At 41.8% G+C, this 27,595-nt stretch overlaps 1 protein-coding gene across 9 annotated transcripts in view; it reads right to left on the bottom strand.

Annotated features, from left to right (window-relative positions):
* TACC2 (transforming, acidic coiled-coil containing protein 2) overlaps positions 1–27,595 on the bottom strand; it is a 149,317-nt gene that overhangs the window by 57,750 nt on the left and 63,972 nt on the right. For 6 of the 9 annotated variants that reach the window (XM_009325885.1, XM_009325888.1, XM_009325889.1 and 3 more), the window contains 2 exons: positions 25,925–26,074; positions 20,078–20,209 (listed from right to left, as the gene is read on the bottom strand). In XM_009325885.1, coding sequence (XP_009324160.1) covers positions 20,078–20,209; positions 25,925–26,074 — 282 coding nt within the window. Of the gene's footprint in view, positions 1–6,607; positions 6,999–20,077; positions 20,210–25,924; positions 26,075–27,595 lie in introns of those variants that run through there. The other 3 variants (XM_009325891.1, XM_009325890.1, XM_009325892.1) reach the window with 2 other exon arrangements.

Below are 27,595 nucleotides of genomic sequence, written 5' to 3' on the forward strand. Positions count from 1 at the left end.
AGAAGGGAGATAAGGACTACATGGAGGGTGGAAAAGAAGGGAGGCAGGGAGTGCCTAAAAAAGGAGAAGAGATTCCCCCTGCCCTCAACCTGCTCCATATTCTGCCTATTTTACCCCTGCACAGCCCCTGCAAAACTGTGCAGAGCTTCGCACAGATCCCACTAACTTCCTCTACTTCAACACGTGAAGCAGCTGCATGGATAGAAACATGGCCAGGAAGCAACAGCAGCAAAGGACAAAACAAAATCTCAACCTCTTAACAGCAACAAAAAAATCTCTCATCGGGCTATAATAATTTCATCTCCTGACTCAGGGGTGGGTGTGATCCTTCTGCTGCCGCTCCAGCCCAGTGTAACTCTGGGAGGTTTCTCATTGACTTCAGCAGAGCTGCGGCTTTACCTCTCCCGCGGGCACACTCTGTGCGGCTCCAGATCTCAGCACAATGAAACCATCCCTGTCGGTAGGTGCTGTGTGAACGCCCAGCTCAGAGAAGTGCTGACTCAGCACAACAGCATGCTGGAAAAAGCAATCCCTGATTTGCAGTGGCACCTCACCAGCTGGCACCCAGCTGTACTGCCCACAGCTCTGCTAGGTGAGGAACAACAGCACTAAACCTTCCCTTCCCAGGCTCCCGCTTTGGAAGGGGGACAGTCCTGCATTTGGGAAGTTAAACAAAGGGATTCAAATTCCTTGCTCATCCTCCCCCTCCTTTAGCAACCAAACCCTTTTCCCAGCACAACACTGGACTCATTCCTAATGAGAGCAATGAACTGTTATTAACAAGACCAATAAATGCAGGTTTCTATGCCAAAGGAAATCAAAACTCAAAAGCAGGAGCTTATTTGATTCTAACTACTACTAGGTTTCAGATACAATCTGGTCTATATTTAGCCGTAGAAGCAAGCTTCTTTTGTTTAGAAAAACCCTATCCTGTAAGTTTGAACATAATTCTAAGGATCCCATTTAATCGAAATCAAAGAAACTTGAAATGGAAAGCCCCAGGTTTTCCCAAAGTTTACTTTTCATCCCAACAGAACCAACGGCCCCAGCTCTTCCTCCTGAAAGCAAGAGGCTTCCCAAGCACCCATTCCTCTCCCTAATCAGACCTCGTAGCGGAGGGAGAGGAGTCGTAGCAAACAGTACTGTGAGGATGCAACAAAACAACTAACACAGCTCTACAATTACCCTGAGGTCTGTCTCGGGGATATCTAAACTTGCTTAAACCAAAATTTTCCCAGTTCATGTGCTATGTTTTTAGACAATTTTACGCTGCAAACTTCACATTGGTTTCTAGAGCTAAGGAGGGATCTTACTATCTTGTCTAGTATCACCATCTATGAAGGCTCTCAGGCTAAAACATGCCTTAAAAGAAACCTTTGAAACCTCAGACTGTGGTGGAAAAAGGAAACTAATTCATTTTTTTCCCATTAAGCTGGCTGTCTGGTGCTAATGGGAGTACAAAACATGATAGCCATAGTCTGCTACTAAATTCAGATAGTTGCTTCAGAGCATTTAAGGATCTGATGAGAAATGACACCTTTTTTCTTAGAAGTTTTTCCACAGTAAAAGATATTATTTTTTTGTTTGTTTCTTACAAACACTCCCAGTTCCTCAGAGAAAATGCAAACTGCACTGAAATTCTAGCTATAATTAAAACTCTGCCTTTTGCCACTGAAAAGCCTGCTTACCTGGTCTAACTAAGAAGTTTGTTACATAGCTAAATTCTTACAACACATCAGAGATGGATAAGGAAATGGTATCTAAGACATTAGCAAATACAAAAACTCTCTATAGGTGTAAGGTCTTATAACAAAGGAAATGTGTTTATAATAGACAGAACCACTTTTCTATGTACTATAATCATGTTAGAGAAACATTAAAAGCACCCAGTCTATTACCCCTTGAAACACACAGGACTGAAGAGCATCTTTGATTTAAATTTAACAAGCAGTTCTTTGACTGCTGGGTCAAGCAAAGCAAAAAGCAAAAGCAGACAGGAAAACAGTTCTGACTGTAAGTGACAGCCACAATGCATGTGGAGGAATGCCTTTTCATTCATGTTTTTACTACCTCACATCAGTTTGTATTTTCCAATTTGCCCATATGTCATAATACATAATAGATGACAGCAGCTCCATTATGCACGGCATAGGGCACACCATTCACTATAGAGAGCTTTATAATATACACGTATTTGCCAGATGTGTGGCATGCCTTGCTAATAGAAGGGTGAGTGATTCTGGGGTCTTTTTATTTTGTTTTCAAGTCTAAACGTGACCTGCCTACTTCTAATGACAGATGTAGCAGTTGATGTAATAACCTCTCATATCAAAGGAAGCGCTGTCATTGACTTCAGAGATGAGATCCTTTGGACTCAAATAAGGGAGGCTGGAATAAAAGACAGAGGAGCTTGACAGAAGAATTTGCTTGTTACTTCTGGTCCATTTTCTCTTAAGTAAAACACCCCCATGCCTTCCAGCAATTCACCCTATTTAGTAGACAAATGTAGTAGATAGAGTATGCTCTACTTATTGATGGGGATGCTTACTGGTGACTGTCAATAAGAGAAAGAAGAAAACAAATTTACGTAGAACGCTGACAATAGGCAGAACTATCTGTCAAGGGATTAACTCAGACTAAATACCAATTCAGTAACAGAAGGCTCCCCTCCTCCCAAGACCCAAATTCTTTTCAGTACTTTCAATATCTAGATATCCCACTCTTCCATGTATATATTCATTAAGATGATTTTCCTATGTATGAGCAGCCAGAACTGTGCAAATATTTTACCAACCTAATTTCTTTCAAACTTTTAAGAACCATACAGTGGATTCTTCTAAGTTTGGGAGATAGAAAAATAAAAAATGTGGTAGCAAGCAAGGGCTGCGTTTTTGTACGTATGCACAGAAAACTTTTATATATATACATGCATATATATACACATACACACAGAACAGCTGCTCACATCTCTTATGCACAAGGCTGAGTCAATCCCGTTTAAATTTTTCTGAGTCTTTCCAGCAACCAACAAACAAATGAAAAGACCACGCAGCAGAAGAAATATTGAAAAACAACCCACAAGGGCACCAACATCTTGGCCTGCTACCAATGATCAGTAACATTCAATTTCTTTCTTGGAGCCTGATCCAGCTCCCACTGAAGTCAGTGGGCATTTCACCATCAACTTCAGTAGGAGCTGGCTCAGTCTTCAGTCATTTTCCTCTTGGATTGGCAAGGGATGAAAATGTTAGAGACGCAGTATGTAGAGCTCCTGATGGGAGGAAATAACACATCATCAGCCCTTTGGCTGATCAAGAAATGGGCGCTGAATGTAAATCCTGCCCAGTAGCTGCAAGGACAGCAACCATAATGCTCCACAAAAGGAAGGTGTGGCTCGTGCTCAGAAGAAAGGAACCCTTTCCATTGGAGAAAAAAAAATGATTCAGAGATGACAACTGGCTAAGAGCTACCAACATTTAAAAAGCTAGCAACATTTCCAGTTTTCTAATACTTAAAAAGTATTACCAAGAGATAGAAATATATTACTGTTAAAAAGAAAACCACTGATGTATAGGTGATAGCACTTGGCAAGCTGAATTCTGTTCACATCCTCAGCAGGACAAAACTGGCATCTCAGCGTAGCACAAACAGCGCACGCAAGGATACTGTCACAAGTGCACTAGATGTAAGCGTGTACGCACCTGAACAAATTCATGCACGCTAAACATCATCGTACTGTCATTTGTCTTTATTTCAACCGAGTCCATTCCTATTATCTGATTGAAACGTGCCCTTGATTTAGCTAAATCTGTGACCACCAGGGTGCCTGCTGCAATTTGCAAAGCACATGACAGTGCTTATAATGTCAATAGCGAGGTCTGAACCACGCCACTTTTATCTGCAGTTAACTTTTATTGTCACGGGCTTCCCTTGGGCTTTCCCTTTTTTATCATTCAAAATTGACTCTTTTTTTCTTTAAATAAAAGGACAATTGCTACTGCCAGTGACTGAGTCGCTAACAATCCACAACCAACAACAGAATACCCCAGGCTGTTAGTATCAATACTGGTTTTATTACAAATACTTTTTTCCTGGCTGAAACAAATTTACATTGAAATTGGGAATTTGGCATACACATGCAAAAAGAGCACATTTAATCATGGATACACTCTAAAATCTTAACCTAGACCCCTTTTCAGCATCGATTCTACCACCAATTTCTTTCTAGACTTTCCCTAGACTTTAGCAAAGACGTCCATCATAGGACACTTTGGAGAAACTCCTCAACCAGCAGCTATTTAAGGAATTTGTTTGTCTCTGTACTTTTTTGATGCTAACATAAATCTATTCCAGTAATGATTTCTGATTTACACCCCTCTAATCTAATGAACTCAGGGTAGCCAAATCCAACTTGGCTTTCCCTTTGTTAAGAAGCTGTCTCCGTTAAGCAGGCAGCCTCTGCTGATGGCTAAAATGATGACTTTAGGGATGCTGTAACTGCATGGGCAGTTACCCAACTTGCCTGGGACATGGCCAGATGTTTTTGCCTCTGAACTATCACTGCCATTAAGGAATTTGCTTGTGTCTGTGAAGTAAGTTAAACGTAACCTCATTAAAAAAGCGTTGGTAAAAGTTATAGTTATTCGGGTACAAAGTCAAAACCTCAGACCAGAACTGATTACCGTGACATCCTATAAGGATGTTCTCGTTTTGGGAAAACAGGCTCATACTTTCTCAAGGATAAAGAAACATCTCCATACTTATTTTAAAGAGTATGTAGTTGGAGTAAAGAAAATGGCATACTTTCTTAGTGATTTATTTAATACAAGATGAGTAATATCTTTCACAAACTCTTCCCTAGGACATCAACAGTTATTGAATGGCGCCTGTGCTAAAAGTGTATCTGTTGATTATGTTGTGCCTTAAAAGATCATATTGAAACCCCACAGCAATGACTAACTGCAAAAGATGAGGATATTTATATATAAAAGAAGTCATTGAAAGAGATGACAATATAATTTACTCATGTGCTCCCAAAATATATACATATATATATAGACACCTTGATCAATATGTTCTTCAACGGAATGAATTCTTAAAAGGCTGTGAAAATTGTAGATAAAAAACACTGAACCCTGCTTTAGCTACATCTCCTTTATTGCCCAGTCCTTGGATCACTGTTAAAAATCAGCATCAGTTTGTGCAGATGAAAATGTAATTTACAGTACTTTAAGGATAATGAGGCATCAGTTTATTCTACCATATCATTAAAATACATGCTGTATATAGGAATGCTAGTACTATACATGATGGAACTATATAGAAAAAAATCTTAATTGGTGAAGCTATACATCAAAGGAACAAAGGATACAGAAATGCTGTTAGGCCTGTATCTTAAATATAACAAGACAGTATCAAGCAAAGCTATCTGCCGATATACCGGAATATGACAATAGGGAGCATACACCTACTTGTAAGGCCTATTATAGAGGCAAAACTATCAGTTACTGCTTTATCATTCCCCATTGACGCTGAAGCACTTATCTCAAACATACAAATGATGTCTCAACTATAATCAGGTCTACCTTAATAAGCAAACATAACATTAAAAAAAAAATTTAGAGACCTACATGAGGCTGGTTTATAGACTAGCTCTAGTGGATACATACCTAAAACTTACCAAAATACATGATCAAAAATTAACTCGGTGTTCAGACATGTTAGATAAATGTGATTTATATAACTGAAGCGACAATAGGAGACATCTAAAATCCATTCAGAGGTAAGGTGGCTCTAGCATGCCAGCTTAGTAGTTTGGGGTGGAGGGTTAGGGAGCAAAGACTGTTGGCTAAGTAAACCGATAAATCCTCAACGAATAAATGACAAAATCCTATTTGCAAATGGGAAATGACTTTGCTATTTCTGCATGCACATACATATTTGTGCACTTTTATATATGATTAAGCCATCTGAAAAAGTGATAACTTGTTCTGAATAGCCACTAATTGTTTGCTTTTTCTTCCCTCCCCCCAATGAATCTTTCAGAGTTGGCCTTCAGTGAGAAGAGATCTAAGGACCCCTTGCTTATGATTCATCAGAGAATATAATATCATGACAGGGTTGGATGCTGACAACGGTGATGTGACCTGAAAAACAGTATCTGTATAGAGAAAAGCAAAAAGAAGCTCTGAAAAACCAGTGAAATGCAGCTCCATGCTGTGCATTTTAAATAGAAAACACAGAGGTGGTGGGTTTGGGGGGGGAAGGGGTGTTTTTTTGTTCACTGGAAATGGTCATTGTGTTTGATTGATTATGCATCCAAAACATAAAAAGACAAAACATATGGTACACAGCTATTGCTCGACACAAATGCATCGAGGTGGTCAGTCCAAGCAAGGTGCCTGCCTACTAGGAAAGCATTATCAAATATAACTCGCAATATTCAGCAAAACCTTAACTATGTCTCTGGCTGAATGCAATTAGCATTAAACAAAGGCCTCAGACACAAAAGTCAGCTCCTTAACGCACCACACAGGTTAAGTGCAGAACGGTTGCAGGCCCAACAGTACCGAGGAAAAAGAGGAGAGACAGGGGAATCCACACTTACATGGCCTCTGACGGTTCCCGGTTCAGGCTACCTGTCTGTGCCTGCTGCAGAGACTGCGACCCTCCCATCCTCAGCGTGCCCTTGGGTTGAAGCTAGATGCGAGCAAGGCCAGCTTCCTCTGTAATTCCACCAGCAAGGAGCCCTGAGAGCTCTGACTGTGTAGAGGCTGCAATACTGCAGTGCAGATGGAAACAGCTGCTTGCATCAGTGGCACAAGCAGAAACACTTCAGCAGCAGCTTCTCTTCTCTGAACTGTTGCCAGTTTTTCTTTTTTTTGTCCAGATGAACACTATTTATAAAATAAAATAAAATCCCACAGCCACTGTGACAGGCTAATCATCTGCTAAACATCAGTGGTCCAAGCAGCTACGGTGCAAGCGCCTCTAACACAGGACTATTGGCTATTGAAACTGGCTTCAAAAAAAAAAAAAAAAAAAAAAGAAGAAGAAAAGCAGACCCTCCCTTTAAGCGCACATTGTCAGCTACTGTGGCTCCCTAAGGACCTACAGGCAGGACCATTATATTGTGTTGACTCAGCTGATTTGAAATGCAAATGCACGTGTGCACTGGATGCTGTGCATACATTTCCCTTTAATAACAGGCAAGTTGTGCATATCGGGATGATTGCAGAGAGGATTAATAAGCAGAACGGCTGCTTTTTTTTCATTTAAACAAATGAGCTCATCCCTCTTGCAAAAAATGGAATCTTCCATGAGGAACGTAGGGAGACTATCATGAGCAGCCAAGGTAAACAAGCCAATGTGGGAGCGGACCCTACCCGGCGCAGCTCCATCCAACAGATCGGCGCACTTAACCATTTTGCTTCTGCCTGCACAGACCCCCTTGCTGGACAATGAGGTGAAGAGCCGTGGGGATGCTCATCATCTAATACTGATGTGATTAGTGGTGAGGATCTTTAAGCCCAGAAAGTACAAGCCCAAGCAAACAGCATTCCAAACCCTATGCGTAAGCTTATCGTTTTGCCACAGTGGAGGTACCAGGGTACTGGGAATTCATGTGCTTAACGAGCTGAAAGGGCTGGGCTCCATCACTCTCCACATCACCGTCTTTAGCAAATAACAGATGCTCCACATACAAATTATGTTTCACATCACTAAAGGAGCAAAAAAAAAAAAAAAAAAAAAAAAAAAATCAGTGGCACTACCACCTATACTAGGAATTAAACTCTAGGGACACAAATGGCTTGAAGCTATGTAACAATTCTGGATACGTGACAAGGCAGAGAGGTCAAAAGGATCAGATAAATTGAACAGAAATATTAAAACATACTAACTTCCAAGCACCTACCACAGCATGGCTTTTGTGTTTCAGTGGAGGCCTCACTAGGCTTATGCCTTAAACAGCTTCTGTTTTTTTTCTCTGCTCGCAAAAAGGGAAATCCAGTAGGGTTTGCTTACTTCACAAAAATAAGGGTTGCTGTATACATGTGCAAGGTTCTGTCTCTCTGGGTGCGCCCACAATAAATTGTTCTTGGGATAAGAAGAAACAAAGATACTTAGTGAACACAAAGCACATTTCATTTCCAGAGACTGCCTAAAATTAAATTCTGTTTTATGAACAGCATCAAAATAAATGAGCCTTTTTTTCTCTTTTTTTTTTTTTTTTTTTAACTAAGGGGAAAAGCTAGTGAGCCAGCACTTTGTTTAGCCACAAACTTCCAAGCAAGTTACAATTTTGGGGTTGTTTCGTTTCTGGTGAAAGCCAAACCCTCATTTCTAGTGTCTCATTGCTCAACACTCATCTCAGGTCCCCCAGAGAAGCAGCGGCACTGCCTCACTCAGGGACTGAGCTTCAGAATTTCTGGCGCCCAGCTGGGTGCCTGAGCCACGGTTAACCCCCAAGCTCTGCAGCAGAGCCCAGCTCTGATGCTCCCTTGTCAAGGTGGTGGCAGCTCACTACACCTTCTGTATTTGCCAGCTCCCAGGGGAAGGCTCCCGCTGCTTGGGCAGCCCAACCTGCCCAAACAGCCATTTCCAATCATCACCGGACAAGAGATGAGGAACCAGACTTGTCCCAGGCACTGTCACAACTCTACAACTCTCAGAGTAGGAGTTGAAAATACAGGACAGTGTCACTTGACAGGGTTGCACCTCTTCTGTGCTAGAGAATACAGGCTGCTTTTTAGCCCTTTTACAGCAGTATTTACTTCACCAGACACTTACCAGGAAAAGTATAAAATGCCATGAACTGGACAATTTTGTTAATGACAGCAAATCATCAGAGTCAAATAAAAACACAGCTCAGTGTGCAAAATTTTAACGTAATGTCAGGTAAACACTTGTCAGGAGCATCCCAAAGTAAGTAAAACGCAGAATTTGAAGAAAGTGTATGAAAAGCCCCATGTACACTCTGGCAGTAGATTTGAAATGGTTACTAACTCCAGTATTTGCATCCAATATGGGAAATGAATGGTATCAGCCAACAGACTAAAATTACATGGCTGTATTCAGAGAGCCTATTAGGTTGAGGTTACAGCTCAGCTTCAGTTTTGCATGTGGTAGCTCTACTGAACTACAGAGGTCTTTTGAATATGGTAAGAGCTCCCTACTAGATTTCATTTGTTACAGAGAAAAGGAAGACATTGAGAAAAAAAATTTCCTTAGAAAGGCAAACACCATATTGAGAAAGTAAAGCCCTAGCAGGTACCTGGAAGCCAAAAGGGAGAACACAGGCACTGTTTGTCCTGCCAGCGGAGAAAACAGGAATGTTGTGGCATCTTCCTAACAAGTGTAAAGAATACACTTAAAATGCCTGTGTCAACTCTCTCAAGTTTCACGCATACATCTATTAAATAACCAAAGGCCCGATAAAAAAAGGCTTGGATTAAATCCTATTCTGAGGCAGCGTGATCCTTTCAGGAGCTGTATAGTGGAGAAAGTTTTTATCCCATTCCCTAACACTTCTATGCAACAGACATTCAAGCTCCACTAGAAATAGCAGGTCTTGGCTAAGATGTTCACTGGCAGTCTGCACGATCAAGGGCTTCAGCCTTTCGAGCCCAACTATACCCCTGGTCTCTTTACACGTGCTGTCCGAGTTAGCAGGGGGCTCTGGTCTATTGTGAGGGGTGTCACAGACAAGGTATTGCCTCCTTCTCCCCTCCCTCTCACTGCAGTTCGTGTGCACAGCTCACAGCACATCTCAGAGATTCACCACAAGGACAGCTCAGTGGCCTCTATGCCACTCCTGCTTATAAAGGGGACAGGATTTAACTCTTCTCTTTGAAAAATAACCATCCAAGCAGCTCAATTACAGCAATGTGAACTGGAGCACTGGTAAAACAAGAACATGAGCTGTAACTAGTGAGACCTTGATGGATGTGCTTCTGTCAGTTTAGTGTCAATACTTCATTGACTGGCCAGAAGAGAGCTGCTTGGAGCCTTAGGAAAATGTTTCAGACCAAAGATGAAGGAGCTCAGTCCATTACACCCAAAGGCATCTGCACAAAGAGAAGTTACATGCTCGAAAGCAATGGTGGCTCTGACCAAGTACTACATCAACAAGATCCAATGAGAGAAACTAAAATTAGGAGAACAAAATCAAATCAACCTTTACATGCAAATTCTTAATAGTGAGTACAGTTACCTCATGGGGAGGGAACACATGTAATAATTTTAAAACTCCAGACTGCGATGGTCTTTCAAAAATAGATGTGCTTGTAACTGAGCCTTGGACTTGAAAGAGTTTGTTGACTAAGGGATGCAAGTGTAACAATTAATAGACTGCAGTCTCTGGCCAACACTGTGCAAGAAGCCAGACCGTAGATTTACTTCTGATTTGGCTATAAAATCTGTTACACTACAAAGCTGCCTGTGTGGACCAACCCTAGGCTGACGTTTGGAGAGGATCTGTCATTTTGCTTGTTGCTACATTCATCTAAACCCACATATTCTTTAAACTACTCTAGATGCTCAGAGGATCACGTCACTCCTTTCACTTCTTGCACTTCAGAGAGAGGAGACGTAATTAAGCATCATGCAACTACAGCAGTAAGCTTGCAAAGCTGGCTCTGGCCTTTGATTTCTCTGTGGGGCAGAAGCACGGAGTCTGATAGACCTCCAGTCTGAACACAAACGTGGTGTGATCAGCAGCAGTGGAAGGTTTTCCCTGCAGCCCGCCCTGATCAGTAAGAAAGACCTCGGATGAGAGGGGAGCTCTCCCTCTCCTGTCTGGCCCCAATCCATCCTCTGGGCCTGCCAAGAAGCATCAATTTAGTACTAAATTTAGTGCTGGCTTTTAAAAATGTAAGAACTGTGTTGACGCTATAAGTACATTTTGTAAGAACTTCTCTGGAACCTGAAAAACACACAGATGTAGCTAAAAAAAAAAAAGAATCCCACTGTGGCTTCAAAAGACTTAAAGGTGCCCCAGGCTCTCAGCCTGGGGATGAACAGACCCATAACAACTTATTGTGATCCCACTGCTGAAAAAGACTATTTAAGTATTCAGTACCATCCTTTAAAATGTATCATTTTCTTTTCCTGCCTGTTTCATCCATTTAAGCAAGAGCCATATTTTGGCCTATACTAAATTAATGTTTTATTGAAATTTGAGGTCTATTGGTTAGTTGTTTAAAATGCTGTACAGGCCCCTAAATATTAGGTCTTATTACATTTCATGTTTATATATAAATTCAGACTTTGGTCACTTGCACCCAATTTGAAATTTTTGGCTTCCATCAAAAAACAGTGCTGGACAGGACTGCGATAAGTTTTATGATATACTGAAATTTATGTTCTGTTTCTTTGCTCTTGGCTTCACTGTCCATCGTGCTAGGCATTTATGCTAGTTATAAACATGACCACACATACACACATGGAAACATCAAAGACCCCACTGAAAGAAAACCCTCCCTCACACATCCAACCCCCTTGGGAAGGAGTGGGTGAATATTAAGCTATACCTCCTAGCTGCAATGCATTATTGAGGTACTCTGCAGAAATGAGCACCATATAAAGCAAACTGCATAGAACAGAGCAAAACCAAACATCCCAATAACAAAAGGGTTTCTCTAGTATCCTGAAGGGTGCTGCCAAAACTCTGAGGAACAGTACTGTTTACAAAAAAAAAAAAAGGGGGAGGGGGGGGAAGTTAACAAAGGATAGATTACTGTTTGAACAGAATCCCCTTTCCCCCCAAATATTTTTTTTTTTATATTTAGTTTATATTGCCTTTGGATCCAAAGTCTTGAGTGCAGTCTGGAAAGAAGTTTTCACCCCAAGGACTCCCTTATTATTAGGCTGCCAGGTATCAAAGGGCTCAGGCTAGGGCATCCACAACATCAGACTGCTAAGAAACTGCAACATCTTTCCTAAAGGACTAAAAGGACCACACCACCCAAAAAAATCAACACTTGTCTGTATAGACACAATTGCAAGGCACACCAGTGCCTCCGGGAGGCTGGCTGTACTTTTGAGAACACATTAGCACATAAAAGCATTGACATCTTTTGAAGTGCAGTGGTGACAGCCTTTTTAGGACACCCAAGGCTGGAGACTCCTGTACTCTAAAACCCTTCGAAGAGCACCAGCCCTCCTTGGCCTTTGCTGATACGCTGTCTAAGCACAGGCTCTGTCTGCTAAGTCCTTCCCAGAAATACAGGTCTCCCAGGACCAGCGTTAATCCTTGTGTTACAGAGAAGGTCAAGCAGACTGTTTTCAACCATGTAGGCACTCAAGGCTTGGAGTTCATTTTTCTGAAGGTTATACAGTAATCAGTTTTACAGGCTTTTAAAGAATTCAAGCATTCTTCATTATAGGCTGCACAAAAATACACGACTCTAGACATGTTACTCATATTCCTGAGCTAATTTACTCATCATGCATTTTTTTGTCCTGGGACACTTAGGATTTTTTTTTGTTTGTTTATTCTCCAAATCAGGGTCTCTCACTCCTGCAGACAGATTTTTGCTCCTTAGTCTTACCTGCCTCTCTAAAGTGACCAAGAGTGGATCACTTGTCTTGAGGAGAGTCACTTAAAAGACCTCTTCAAGCAACGAGCTGCTGAGGCTGCCGGTTGAACGCTACAAGGCATTTGCGACCCTTCACTTTGGTTCTTCACTTTATCCAGGTAACTCTACCCTTACGTTACGCCCAGAGATGTGCCAGCATGAATTTTTGTGAGACCATATTGAACCTGCATTTGTTTTTCCAACCAGGTCATTCCACAATTCAGCTCACTGCCTGCACTCCTGCACTGCTGTGGGACAGGGACGGTGGCAATACTTAATGCTGGTACTGTCATCAAATCCTTCAGAAAGTCACACCTAAGCACAGAAAGCAACCGTAACCCTTTCAATCTCTCTCTCCCCAGAGATGCGGTTCTAACTTTTTTTTGCTTTAGGGAATAGCCACAGTATTGCGTGTGAATAGACCACCATTTAAAATTTAAAATCTTGTTATTTTGAAAGATGATATCCCCAAGAGAGAACATAAGCAAATGCCACCTCCTGGAGAGCCATGCAAATCGGCGAAGAGAGGAATGACCTCTTGCTGTCAGGTAGCAAGAGCAGTGGAAGAAAAGCAGATTTCTTTCTTTCTCTCCCTTAGGTTTATGGGGCAACTTTGTGCTACAAACGAAAGACTAAGTATGAAAGTTACCTGAAATATGCAACAAATTTTGGTTTACTGGCAAAAAACAGTAAAGTGTTAACATAAATTGTAACACCTGTGCTTTAGTAGCACCTAATAAATAGGCATTTAGTGCAGTTCATGTCCACAGTATAATTAACATATGATTGTAGTCTATAATTAGCAATTTAAAGGCACATTCATCACCATCCTTCAAAGATCCAGTTATCCCTGATTTAATCCCACTCCAGTACAGATAAATCAGAAATTCAGCCCTGAAGTAAGAATGGCAGACTTCAGATTGAAACCATGGTCTTGTTGGTTTTTGGTTTTTTTTGTAGCTGTTTCTTTTTTTTTTTTTTAGGTTTTTCTTTTTTTTTTTTTTAATGGGCTTAGAGTGGGATACTGATTCATGACTAGAGAGTAAATGAAATCTAAACAGTAAAATAATTAGAGTGTGTTAAATCAGTGGGGTATTTTTCAATATTCTCTTCAAGAAAAATAAAAGCAATTCATTCAATTGCCTCTGTACAATACCTGGCATAACACAGCCCTATCTGTGTTACCGTGATATAAAATAATACACCACAAAATAACACGAGGAGATACTAGGTGTAAAGCTTCAGAGATTTAACTTACTCTTATAGGCTAAATACTTTGCTAAACACATTGCCTGCTCCACCACTTATCCAGATTAACACCGCACGAGTGCTTTATTTGCACTGATACATTGTTAGTTCATGAAAAAAACCCAGTCACAAAATTTTATGTCTGAGCACACTGACAGAATGTTTCCATCTGACAAGTCAAAGAAAAACGGAGTGACCAGTGGTGATGCACCCAGAATGGACACTGCAACTCACAGGAAACAAACACTAGAATGGGTTTCTAAAATAAAATAAAAATAAAAATAAAATAAAAATAAAGCACATAAATAACTGTGCCCCCCATCCCCATTGATCACTGTTTAGTTGCTAAGGTCACTGCTTAATCTAAATTGCAAGTGAGATTAATGGCATTAAGAATTATGAATAACCAAGATGCCTGCTTAGTTATTGAAATTTCCTGCATGGGAAACCCACTGCAAAGATAACAAAAGGGCCCTCTGCATAGTGCTATTCAGGATGCCAGGGGGGCTACAGTCTTTCAGAGGTCGGCAGTGAATTACGATCAGTAACATGAGAACGAAACACACCAGAAGATTCCATGTACAAAAACATTTTATGAAATTAAGAAGCCATACAAACAGGGAGATTAGGTTTCTGAGGGCTGAGCACATCCTCAAGTGTGGAAGCCTCCATGGTGGCCATGCAAAGATTTCACCGAAGGAACAAGGGGGTCTGTCTATCATGCAGATCTACAGAGGAGACCCAAGTTAAAGCTCCAGGGCAGCCAAACCCCTATGGAAAACTCTTCATCCCACATAATTTTGTGCAGCCTTTGGCCTGTCATTTGCTCCTTTGCTTTCTCCTCCTGCTGAGGCACAGACACTTCAGCTTTGGATTTCATTTGTATAATGCTACTACTGTATGAACGAGGCCTGAATTCACTGGATCACAAACAAAACTTTAAACCCCTGTTTTCCTGGGGGGTTTAAATTTCTGGCCCAGCCTTCAGACTGGGACCACAAGCATAACCACACCAAAGGAGGGAGTTTGTTTTGCTGCTGAATATGCCTCTGCAGACCATGTCCATGAGCCAAATGCCCAAAGCTCTGTTGACATTTCCGTGCACCAGAGCTGCAGAATCACCATCACAGACCATGGGACCTTTTCTTGCTTCCATGCTTCTTTCTAAGACTTTAAACATGCCAAGGTATAAGATCCCTAAGGCAGCTGGAGCCAGGCTTGTTAGGAAAGGAGATGTGTAATGCCGAGAGGGGACTGACATTTTTAAGGGCTTTCACGCACCTGCCCTCAGCTCACAAGATCAGTATGAATAACAAATAACACTCTCTGGGGACACTTTGTTGCAGGAGATTTCAGGAGGCAGAATCTAAAGGTCTCTTGCCCTCAGGGCCTACATGAAGAATTAGATTATGAAAATGCAGGATGAAGAAATCGGGCAAGAACAGTATTCCCGCCTGGTGCAAGTCTTTGCTGTGACTGCTAAGGATGGGTGGTCAAATGACAACTGGGTAACTTCTTAAAGAAGTTAGCTTACAGCTTCAATTTGATTTCAAAAGAGTTAACAGAAAATTGGTTTGAAGTATTTTCGGTATTTTTCAGGGATATTTTTTGCTTTTGTTTTTAAAAGATTTAGCATTAGGGGTAGAGTGCCCCAAAAGCACAGGCCATATTTAAGCATAACATTGATTATTGAGAAATACAAAATACACCTGACTCAACAGTTTTAACCCATGCATTACCTGCTCTAGGACAAGAGCTGATCCCCTGCAAGTCCTCCACCCTCCTGGCAGTGCCAGACTCCTCTAGTGCCCTCAGAGCTTGTCACCGTGCATGCCACAGTGCCAGGGAACCGCAACCCAAGCCAGGTGTATAATCTCTGCCTTGAATCTGTACTGCCAGTTTTGCACGGTTGATGCAAGATGATTAATGCCATTCTAAAATTCCTTGTGGATGGATTAATTAGTGTAATGACATATTCATTTTCATGCTACTGAACCTGTTCTAGCAGCAAGGAAATTACCATATATCGCCTGAGGGAACCTGTAAAATACACAGTAATAACAAGCAAACAGAGGGCTACCATCGCCCTTTTGCCCACTGCCACATACAGAGAGAAGCTTTACAACACACACAAATAATTGCTCTCTTTAAGCATAAACATGCAGGCAGAATGCACCCCAGAGAGCCCAAATTCTGAACAAAGATATTGTTAGAAAACTGGTGAAATTTCCCACTTCTGTCAAGCATCCATTAATGGTTTGCCTTTTAAAAATGCAGTTACTGGAAGCTATTTGTTGAATTGCTGCTGTTTTATGGAAGCTGTCCTCTGCTCGCACACAACATGGGTGTTCTCTGTTCACCCAGAGAAGCCTGCAGGATCCAGTCCCTTGTCTGGGGACCCCACCATACCAGTCCCACAATCAGCTACAAGAAAATGCACTTAGTCCACAACATTTTTGGCTTGAAACACAGCAGACATCCCAGGATTTGATGCTATTACTCAGTAATAGGCCGAAGAGATCTACACTGAGCAACACAGAGCATCCTCCTGCCTGGGGCTGAGCAGTTCTGAACACATCATTCAGGAGACACAATCTCTTTTAAAAACCTGGAATGGAGGAAATGAATGAAGAGCAGGACTGTGGCTCATTCCTGTCCATTTGTTAGAGACTGGCTGATTACGTGGAAGGTATCTATTTTTTTATGTTGTGCTTCAGAAGATGGTGAATGCTTTTTGGGATATCAGCCACAAAACCTCAAGAAAAATCCTTGGGGTTTAGTTTCCAAGACCTAAGCAACTTCATTTCAATGCTGTCATTCTGTTGCTATTATAAAAAAACATCACTTCACTTGTGCACCAGACAGTCCAGACACACATTAGAGGTATACTACCATCCAGGTCATATAGTACATGTAAAAACACTCCCCTCCTAAAAAAAAAACCCCAAACTGTCAAAACCCCACACTTTGGAAACAAGAAGGCCCTGAGATTGCATTTGTATCACTCACTTGTATTTCCCATCTCTTCTTTGCTCAGTGCACATGTAAACCTAGTGGAATGACTCATCCCTTTCAAAAGGGTTAAATCCACTCAAGGAAAAAAGCCTTGTGTTTTTGAATCCCATTTAATCCCTTCTTGGTTTTCATTACATCATTAAAAGCAACTCAGTCTAGGATTATCAGTATTGGTCATAAACAATGGCAATACATTAATTTTTACTTACTGAGTTATACACCAAACCTCTCCAAAGGTGGGCAAAAGGAGAAAACTTGTTTTCAACATGTGATCAAGCAAATAAAACCCAGAAGTCATAAAGCTTATCCTGTTTTTCTGTGTGACATCAATAATTCAGCTTTGCTTCCTCCCAGGGAAGTTTTATGAAACCACCTTTTGGAAAACAACAATGCAGAAAGCAGAGGTTTCTGTAAAGACTGTTGTGACTTTTTGCATTCAGATAGAAAGATTTGTTGCTATGCTTCCAATTGGTTCCAGGCTCATTTCAGGAAAATTGGGTAAGACTGAGATGTGTATTTAATTTCAGAGATTCACAGATCAGCAGAAGTTCCCTATCCATCCAGAGTCTCTCAAAATGATATGAGTCCAGTCTGTTTTAGCTTTTGAAAGAAAACTGACCCCATATCTGACAACAAGGAGGACCCACCTCTCCAATCACACCAGCCACATTTAACATCACAGGTGTAGCTTTCAAAGCAGGTAGTGAGGCTACAGGTGAGGACATGCACAAAGACAGCATTTGCTTTTTGCTCTACAGAATGGATTATATCCGTCTCTCTTCCTCATAGGACAATGAGAAGGATGGATCAGCTCTTCAGAGCCTTTCCAGCTCTATCCGTAGGGCTTCCATAAAGGACAAGTTACACTCACTAGCAATATTTCAGCACTTCTCCCAAATTATGAACTGTCTGTGACACAGTTCATAATGTGACCATCATAATCACAGAGGAGGCTGAAATGCCTCAAGGATCCATTTTGCAGAACATTGTGCAGTGGCACAGCATTTGCAGAAGTTTAGCACCTTGCCGTCCAGGCAGTTGCCATAAATGACAAAGTGAAACACAACCAAATTTTCCATGGCTGATTTGACTTGATACACATGAATCACATAAAAATGCAAGATAGTCCAAGAAGTGTTTACATAAGCAGCTGATTATAACAGCAAAGAGTTATTTGGACACTAATATATTTGCTTTTCAAAAGGATGCAAGAATTATCTTTCGTCCCACAGATAATTCACAGAATCTCTAATTCTCACCTCTGTATGCATCTTAATTTTCATTAAGATCCGTGAAAGTCTCTGTTCATGTTACAAAAAGAGCAAAAGCAAGTTCAGCTTAAGAGAAAGAAGGCTGTGGATGATAACACTGCTGTTCTCAAGGCCTAACAAGGATGCTTGCTGGTGTACATTTTGGTTACTGACATCCTAGGCTGGATTTTGATTCTGCATTAAGCAGTTCTACTCATATTACTTAATTAGACCATTGTTTACCCCATCCAAGAGATTCTTACGCACACATAGATATTTACATTATTAAACACACTACTTCATTATCAAAACCAAACAGAAACTTCAGAGGCACAAGCCAATCTAAATATGTGAGCACAGCAGCTCTGCTTGTCTGCAGAGTTCTAAAATTATTTCTCCTCTCTTTGATGCTGAATTCTGGTGAAAAGGGAAAAAAAAATCACCATGTGTTGTGGTGGTTTCAATTTGGATTTGTAAATGATAGTCATCTGTGACTACACTAAAGCACTCGCAGAATGTGAAATTCAGTCCAGGGTATCCATTAAGTTCAAACAATTTTGGACGATTCTCTGGAAAGAGCCAACATCTTGGAGTGAATATTTTCTAACTTACAACCTCACCTGACCATTTCTCTCCATTTTTAGAGAATGAGCATGGTATCTACCCTTCATTCAGAAAATTCTCTCCAGATTACAGAACTTGCATACTGGTGCAAAACAGACCTTTGAGCACTTCTGTTCCCCACCAGCTATCAACAGGTTAAAAAGTGCAGGTCCAGTACAATCTCATGGAGGAACATTACATGGAAGACTTGGCCTAACTGTGCTACAGCAAGCACATACACTAGAGGTGAGGACACCATTTTCTGATCAAAATAATCAGAGCTTTAGAACAAATGGTTAACCAACATGTTTCCTAGATATTATACTGTGGATGTTTTTTTAATAGCATTTGCTGATAGGTATTCATTCACTGTTCCACAGCAGAACATGTCTATTGTGTACATTTTCATTCGTGATTCAGAGTATTGTCCTGCTGACTGTGGCATCTTTTGACATTTCTGAACAAAGCTTTAGTGGAATAGCCGTATTTCCCATGGTGTTTCCTATCCTGTATTGTACTTGTCACAAACTGCCAGCCTGTATTTGTGGGGTGGATAACGCTATTCTCTAGGGAGTGCCCGTTTAATATTCTCAGCTGTGCTGTGACCTTTTCCATTAATAGATGTCACAATAAGGGCATGCCTTTATTGCTGAGCCACAACAGCGTACTGGTTAATCACCCACAAGACAGGCGTCATCTGAAGCTCTGACAGGAATATCCAAGCACATGTCTCATCTTGACTACATTTGAGATGGGAGGACTCAGTTTGGGGGTTTTCCAATCAAAAATTCCCTAGGCCATCTATCAAACACTACAGCATCAATCAATGCAAATCTGAAGGAGAGAAACATTTAATTTTGAAATCAAGATAATTCAACATTTCTTCAGCAAGTGCAAAACCAAGCTGAACTTCTTCCCTCAGTATTGACAACTACAATACAAATCAGTAGTGTGGGGTGTGGAAGACGCTGGCAGCATCTGAAGGGGAATGAGTAGAACAGTCCTCTTGAATATGACCTGATATTGCACGGTTTCACAAAAAAACCCCAAACAACAAAACAAAACAAACTTGAACTTCAAGAAGAGAAAATATTTTGAAAAAACCCTAAAAAATTATTGATTTAAAAACAGTAGGAAAGATCAACATAATAACAACCAGCGTAGTCCAAGCTCCCTCTTCTGGTCTTTTGCAGTATATATACTGGAGTAAGCAGGTCTTGATAGTCTACCATTTGGTTTCAAAATCTAGCAACAAAGTGTTCATATAACTTAGACAAAACACTTGTTAAAGTTATTCAGCCTCTTTCAAACTACTTATGTTTTCTTAAGCAAAGAATGTACAGACATGGAAATTGTAACATACAAAATAGCATTGCATAATACCTCTTTTTTTCCCTTGTGAAACCTTCAGTTTCTTGAGCAGGCAGTTCTACACCATCACCAGGGGCCGCAGCCAAAGGTACATCCCCAGAATCGAGGTTATCAACTTCTTTGCAGCTATCAGACTTGGAAGTGCTGCAAAACAATTATTAAAAATAAGCTGACAAATTTCAGAAGTGCCCATGAAGCTTCAGTGAAGTCTGCTTAAAAGATGAACTTTGGCTGGATCTAAACTAAGGAGCTCTAAGGAGCACATCATCCCCTCCCCAATACTGTCTCTCTCACACCTCCCACAAATTACTTCTTCCTACAAACCCTATTTCACTTAATTTCTCAGATGACCACATAACCAGTAATATTGCAAAGTTTTGACAGCTCTTATAGACCATAACATTAACTGCCAGAGAAATTTAACTGTGTAGGAAATTAGTAAAATAAATAAATCACTAATGAGTACTTTGCAGTTCTCACACAGCCCTTTCTCTTCAGCATACGATACAAACATTCAATTAAGTGACTTGAGTGACTTGTCTTTTAGAAAAAACTAAAACCCAGGACTAAAAAATTCTCTCACTTTAAAAGCTCTCCCTATACTGTAAAGCTAAAAGCACAATGATCCCTGAACTCATGACATGAATGTTAAGACTACAGGACTGTAATACTGCCGTATTTGTTAATTCCTACAAGTCCCTCTGCTCAGCAAAGCCCCACAAGACCCAAGCTCAGAAGCATGACAGCCACGTAATAATTTCCAGAGCACGTAAATACAGATTGGAAAGGCCAAGCTTCTTCACAGCAAGGGAAGGCACTGCGGGGTGCTCTGGGGAGGCGTGCCCTCTCCTGGTGCCTGCAGAAAAGGAGCTCTTGCACACAGACACCAACCAGAGTACAGGAGGAAACAAACATCTGCCCAAATCCCTGGCACGCAGGGGAGGGTAGTCTTGCCGTTCCCTCTCCTCAAGGCAGACCAGAGCAGAATGCACCGTTACAGCCCCATTAACTTTCTGTTTTCTTTTAGAAAAAAGCCTCGACAGCAACACAAATAAAACACTTTTCTCAGGAGCCTTCTAATGCTCTTTCAGAAGCTAAATCACCTGTGTATCCCCACAAGAAGCTCAATTGCATTCTCTCTCACTTTAAGCAGACTGGTAACCATACTACTCCTCCGGCTCTTGGCCACACTCATTAAACCAATGACAGAAAAGGAACTAAATAACCAATGACTTCATGTCTCAAAAGCAGGAGCAGGGTAGGGTCTTGTCATGCCACGTTGTTCTTTCCAGGGCACCTCTGACATACCAGAGGGACACAGATGTTCTGGGGTAGCAGCCACAGAGGCTGTTCTGAGGCAACAGCCTCCCCCTCCTGCCAGCTCCTGCTTCCAGAGATCCAGACACAAATGTTTACAGAAACGTTGGTGGAACCAGGCCTTGGCTGAGAAGCTTCTTTTAGGTTTCCTGAACTAAATATAAACAGTTATCTTAGCCATTCCTTTTAAAATTTCCTCTCCCCTCTCCCCCAGTAATTGTACTGTAATTGTAGAAGATAGATTAAGTTGTGTTACTGAATAAGAGTTGGTAAAGTTCAGGGACAGATTGTTACTTCCTTTAGAAACATGTATACAAACAGAGGACAAACATAGATCACATCTCTAACTTTAGTTACATATATACGAGCATGAGAACAGTTATTCCCCGAAGTGTTTATCCACTAACTTACTAAAATTATGAAAGCTCTTTCTGAGAGTGGTCTACCTTAATTAGCTCATATCCATGAAGTTGCTTTGTGCCATATGGGATAGCTACTCAGTTACTTCTTCTAAGAAATTCTCTCTGCTTTACTCAATCCTTCCTTCCTTCCTTCCTTCCTTCCTTCCTTCCTTCCTTCCTTCCCCCAGTTTGTCCAAACTCGTCTGACACTAACATAGACTTCCTAAATTTTCAGTCACATCAAGTTTAAATAAATAAATAAATAAAAATTTAAACACAAGCTGTTTCCTTTTTCATGCAAAGGACTTTTCCCTTTGCTGAAAATGTCTTTGTCCTAATATAGTAATAGCATCAAATATATACAAAAGCAACGTGACTATATAGGGTCACACGGAAATTAGAGAAAGTAAGATTTTAAAGCAAAAAGTAAACTGCTAAAAATAAGCGAATGCTGAACATCTGTTTGGAGAGTAAACAAAGAATTGCAAAACCCAAACAATTCACAAGAGGGCCCAGCCAAGCAAGAATACCAAGTGCACATAAAATTATGGACCTTATGTTACGCACACATAAAACCGTCCCAGTTAATTGCCTACAGTAGCACCTGTTCCCCTCTCAGCCACACCCTTCGCACAGGCCCCACTGCCCATCTGCAGCCTTTCAGCTTCCCCCTTTAAGTCTTTCCACATAAAATGAAACAATTTTCAGAGATATACTTTGACTAATGTCATTTCTAATGCTCTCTGCAAAGCAAAACTAGCTATCAAAATACAGGCATTTTTAGAAGAGCTCTGCTCCCTGGCCTTCACAAAGCACAGGGCTTAATTTTATGAGCGGTAGTATTGTATGTGTTAAAATACACAAATAATTTCCCTTCATCTTTCCAAGCTTCATCTAAACCGTCAAATACTGGATTCCCATGAAGACCATGCCTGCCAACTGTCAGCTGCCTTACTTGTGCAAGTGAGCTTGTAAAGGAACACGGCAGAAATGCAGTTGGTACTTGCATTTTCTCTGACATCTTGCACCGACACAAGTACTAGGAGGTATCCACCCGTGTGCCGTGGGAAGGCGGACTGTAGGACAGGGTGCACGGGCAGCCTGAACCCCTTTTCCCCACTGCTGTCGCTCTAACAAGGGGTCCACAGTACCAAGGAGTGTTGAGCAAGGCCATGAAAAGTAGGTTGCAAGACTGATCACACCAGGTCTGGGGCTAATATTGCCACATAATAATTTTAGCACTGTTCAGCACGGTTTGCAGGTAGAATTGCAACAGCGTAGTGCTACTGGTTATTGCCCATCACCAGATGGGCATTACCTGCAGATGGGTGCTGCCCACTGGTGGAGTAATAGGCTCACAAGGGACAAGGCAGAAGCAGAGCAGCTCAGAAACGGTACAAACTGCACAAATTGAGGCAGGGTGGCACAGCACAGCAACCCTGTCCAAAACACAGACTCTGTCCACTCTAAACTCTCCAGCCTAAGTCTGCGTCAACTCAGGTACGTATCAACTCATGGTACTTGCATCAGCTCAGACATGAAGTGGCTACATTAAAACCTCTGCCTCTCCACAGCTCTTACTAAAACAAGACTTGCCATAAGACTTATTTTCCAATGAGTAATATTCTAATGGTTGTAGCAAGGATACTACCAGAAGGGCCAAGTCTTTGCAGTGCACAATAAACTATACATGGGCCAGTCTTCATCCTGTAGAGTTGAGCTGATTCGAAAACAAACGTTTTTCAAGCTCCATCTCTGTTAAAGTAATTCCCAAAAGTCATTTTCTGACCGCCTGCGCATACAGATAACCCTGGGTATTCCTGCCTGCTTGTACTGCTAACACTGAGGAGCACACCCTGAGAGCGTCACAGTTCCCCAGGCTGTGAACTATGCGACCGGGACAGGTCCATCTGCAGATAAAGCAACACAGCTTTTGGTGCATCCGACATCACCTATCACAAATTCCCCTATGACAGCTTAATGTGCCCTCCACGTAACAGGAGCTGGGAGAGAGGCTGATGCAGGGGAACACAACATTTTCCAACACCAACTCAGGTTTAGAACAGCTTTCATTCCCTATTATTCACAACAGAGCCGCAACAGCTCTATCTGGTCTGGACTAAACGCCATGCTGCAGCTCCACAACTTCAGCTGGAGATTAAATGCAAGAGCAGAAGGGATCCTTTCCTTAGCATGTGGAAGGGATCAGATTGGGTTGTCCTGCCTGTTACCTATGGCCTGACCCTAAAGACAACTCATGCAGCAAGTGCTTTCCAAGCTGCCATTTTTTCCTGGGCACTTATAGGTTTTTTTGCCCGCAAGACAGGCAGCAAGTTGCAGGGAAAGCTTCATCTAAACCGTCAAATACTGGATTCCCGTGAAGACCATGCCTGCCAACTGTCAGCTGCCTTACTTGTGCAAGTGAGCTTGTAAAGGAACACGGCAGAAATGCAGTTGGTACTTGCATTTTCTCTGACATCTTGCACCGACACAAGTACTAGGAGGTATCCACCCGTGTGCCGTGGGAAGGCGGACTGTAGGACAGGGTGCACGGGCAGCCTGAACCCCTTTTCCCCACTGCTGTCGCTCTAACAAGGGGTCCACAGTACCAAGGAGTGTTGAGCAAGGCCATGAAAAGTAGGTTGCAAGACTGATCACACCAGGTCTAGGGCTAATATTGCCACATAATGATTTTAGCACTGTTCAGCACGGTTTGCAGGTAGTTTTTTGCAACAATTGCAACAGTGTAGTGCTACTGGTTATTGCCCATCACCAGATGGGCATTACCTGCAGATGGGTGCTGCCCACTGGTGGAGTAATAGGCTCACAAGGGACAAGGCAGAAGCAGAGCAGCTCAGAAACGGTACAAACTGCACAAATTGAGGCAGGGTGGCACAGCACAGCAACCCTGTCCAAAACACAGACTCTGTCCACTCTAAACTCTCCAGCCTAAGTCTGCGTCAACTCAGGTACGTATCAACTCATGGTACTTGCATCAGCTCAGACATGAAGTGGCTACATTAAAACCTCTGCCTCTCCACAGCTCTTACTAAAACAAGACTTGCCATAAGACTTATTTTCCAATGAGTAATATTCTAATGGTTGTAGCAAGGATACTACCAGAAGGGCCAAGTCTTTGCAGTGCACAATAAACTATACATGGGCCAGTCTTCATCCTGTAGAGTTGAGCTGATTCGAAAACAAACGTTTTTCAAGCTCCATCTCTGTTAAAGTAATTCCCAAAAGTCATTTTCTGACCGCCTGCGCATACAGATAACCCTGGGTATTCCTGCCTGCTTGTACTGCTAACACTGAGGAGCACACCCTGAGAGCGTCACAGTTCCCCAGGCTGTGAACTATGCGACCGGGACAGGTCCATCTGCAGATAAAGCAACACAGCTTTTGGTGCATCCGACATCACCTATCACAAATTCCCCTATGACAGCTTAATGTGCCCTCCACGTAACAGGAGCTGGGAGAGAGGCTGATGCAGGGGAACACAACATTTTCCAACACCAACTCAGGTTTAGAACAGCTTTCATTCCCTATTATTCACAACAGAGCCGCAACAGCTCTATCTGGTCTGGACTAAACGCCATGCTGCAGCTCCACAACTTCAGCTGGAGATTAAATGCAAGAGCAGAAGGGATCCTTTCCTTAGCATGTGGAAGGGATCAGATTGGGTTGTCCTGCCTGTTACCTATGGCCTGACCCTAAAGACAACTCATGCAGCAAGTGCTTTCCAAGCTGCCATTTTTTCCTGGGCACTTATAGGTTTTTTTGCCCGCAAGACAGGCAGCAAGTTGCAGGGAACAGATAGACACTGCTCAGAAATGTTTAACACCTCTAACCATAGAGCCCAGCTAAGCCAGGACACTTATCTGCCTTCTCTGCCTTTCCAATCCAAACATTTCTCATATAAAACAGAAGTCCTATTGCAGAGCTCTGCACCTGCAGCATAAAGAAAAAGATGTGTCTAGCCAAAATTTCTCCTAGTGCAACGTGTACTGGCAAATCGGAGTGAACTTGGCCTTTCAGTTTCATTGCTAAACAAAAATGCTTGGCAGAACAGCCAGTGAACTTTTTACCTAATTCTTTTCAGGGCACTCCTCTGTAAATACAGTAAATAAAATCTACTTACTGCACAGATGATACCATGTTATCCCTGATCAATATGTAATCAGCAGGGGAGGAGAGAGGCAGACGGTCATCCTCAAGAAGCAAAACAAAGATACAGTTTCTTGACTGGACAGATGGAGGGACAACCTGATCTCTTATTATGCACTGCCATCTGGAAGACATTTAGCACAAACTGACCCCTGCCTTATATGCACCATTATTTTTCCCTGTCAAAGTGCACACCATCTGCATTATATGACACCCCTGATGGGGAAATACATGGAAACAAAATGAACTTATTAGTAAAGAACTAAGTATATTCAGGGAAAAACACTTCATAATTGTACTTTAATGCAGACAGACTGGAATAGCATCTTGCCATCTAGTAGCCCTGGTGACATTTCAAAAGTGTAGTGCAGAGGTATAACCAGTAGGCATCGACACAAAGACATCACATATGCGTGCATTAGAGAATTTTTTTGCAGTCGTACTGAAAAGCAGTGGTGCAGTATTTCTACATAAAATGCCAAAAAAGCAGTGGCTTTAATATGATCATCTTACTTATATAGGTAAGAGTCTGCTCCACGTCACAGGTGAAGAGAAGATGAGGGATAAGGCAATGACATGAAACAAACATCACTGAAACTCTTCCCTTGTATAAGAAAAGCCCAGTCCTGCTATTACTTGTCCTCATTGTGAGCATAATCTCATGCATTTTAAGAGTAATACTTTGATTTGCTACCAACATTATGTTGTTATCAGGTTAGGTCCTGACCAAACCGCAGGGAAGTCAGCAGTGTTCCTTACTGCTGGAAGAGAGTTGCACCATGCCTGTTTCTGGCAGGAGCTAAAGCAGGGGTCCAGCTGCGCTGATATTAACCCCTCTTCTGCCGATCAGCTGCATCTGCGGGTGTGCACATGTGGGAGCTACTGCGTTTCTACTGCTGGGACACCAGGGAACACCTCTGCAAGGCTCACAGAGAAGCTGGCAAGCAACCACAGCCTGGACAGAAAAGACAGGTGCAAAGAGAACAGGTAGGCTTTTTTGTCTAAAGCTGAATAAGGATGCAAACTAAAGGAGTAAGAAAAATAAACAATACTGACAAGAGTTAACTTGTGCAGCTTTTTAAAAAAAATAGACAAAAAAATTAAAACCAACAAACATAGGTGAACTACCAGCAGCCAGATTCACTCCAGCTGACCAGTGTATTTCTCTCTCACCTCCCTCCATTTCAGGAGCTGAAAACTATCTACTTCCACACTGAATACCTGTGGTTTGCAACTTTTTAGCACTAAACCCTTGCAAAAATCCCTGCATCTTCATCAAGGTCAGGATATGGAAACAAGAGCCAGATCCTGTGGCTGCTGCACAGTCTGTGTGCCCTCACCCCTACTGGGCTCAGCCACCCCGTATGGGCTAACTACAGCTCAGCACCAGCACTCGCAGCCTACGCAACTGGGATGAAGCAAGGAACCCTGAGACTAACTTTCGGACATCAACAGTAAAAACATTTTAAAGACAGAAGTTATGAAGCAGATCAAAAGAAAAGGTATAATATAATTAACTTGACATTCCAGATCCAGATGAGAATGTGAACAGTGTGAATTCATGAGGTTTACAAGAAGCAGTACATTAAAACACTCTAAGACTGCTCTTCCTAAATGTTTCCTAAGGTGACATTTAATCATAGAC

Source organism: Pygoscelis adeliae, unplaced genomic scaffold (assembly GCF_000699105.1).
Source record: "Pygoscelis adeliae isolate BGI_AS28 unplaced genomic scaffold, ASM69910v1 Scaffold4, whole genome shotgun sequence".
Lineage (NCBI taxonomy): Eukaryota > Metazoa > Chordata > Aves > Sphenisciformes > Spheniscidae > Pygoscelis > Pygoscelis adeliae.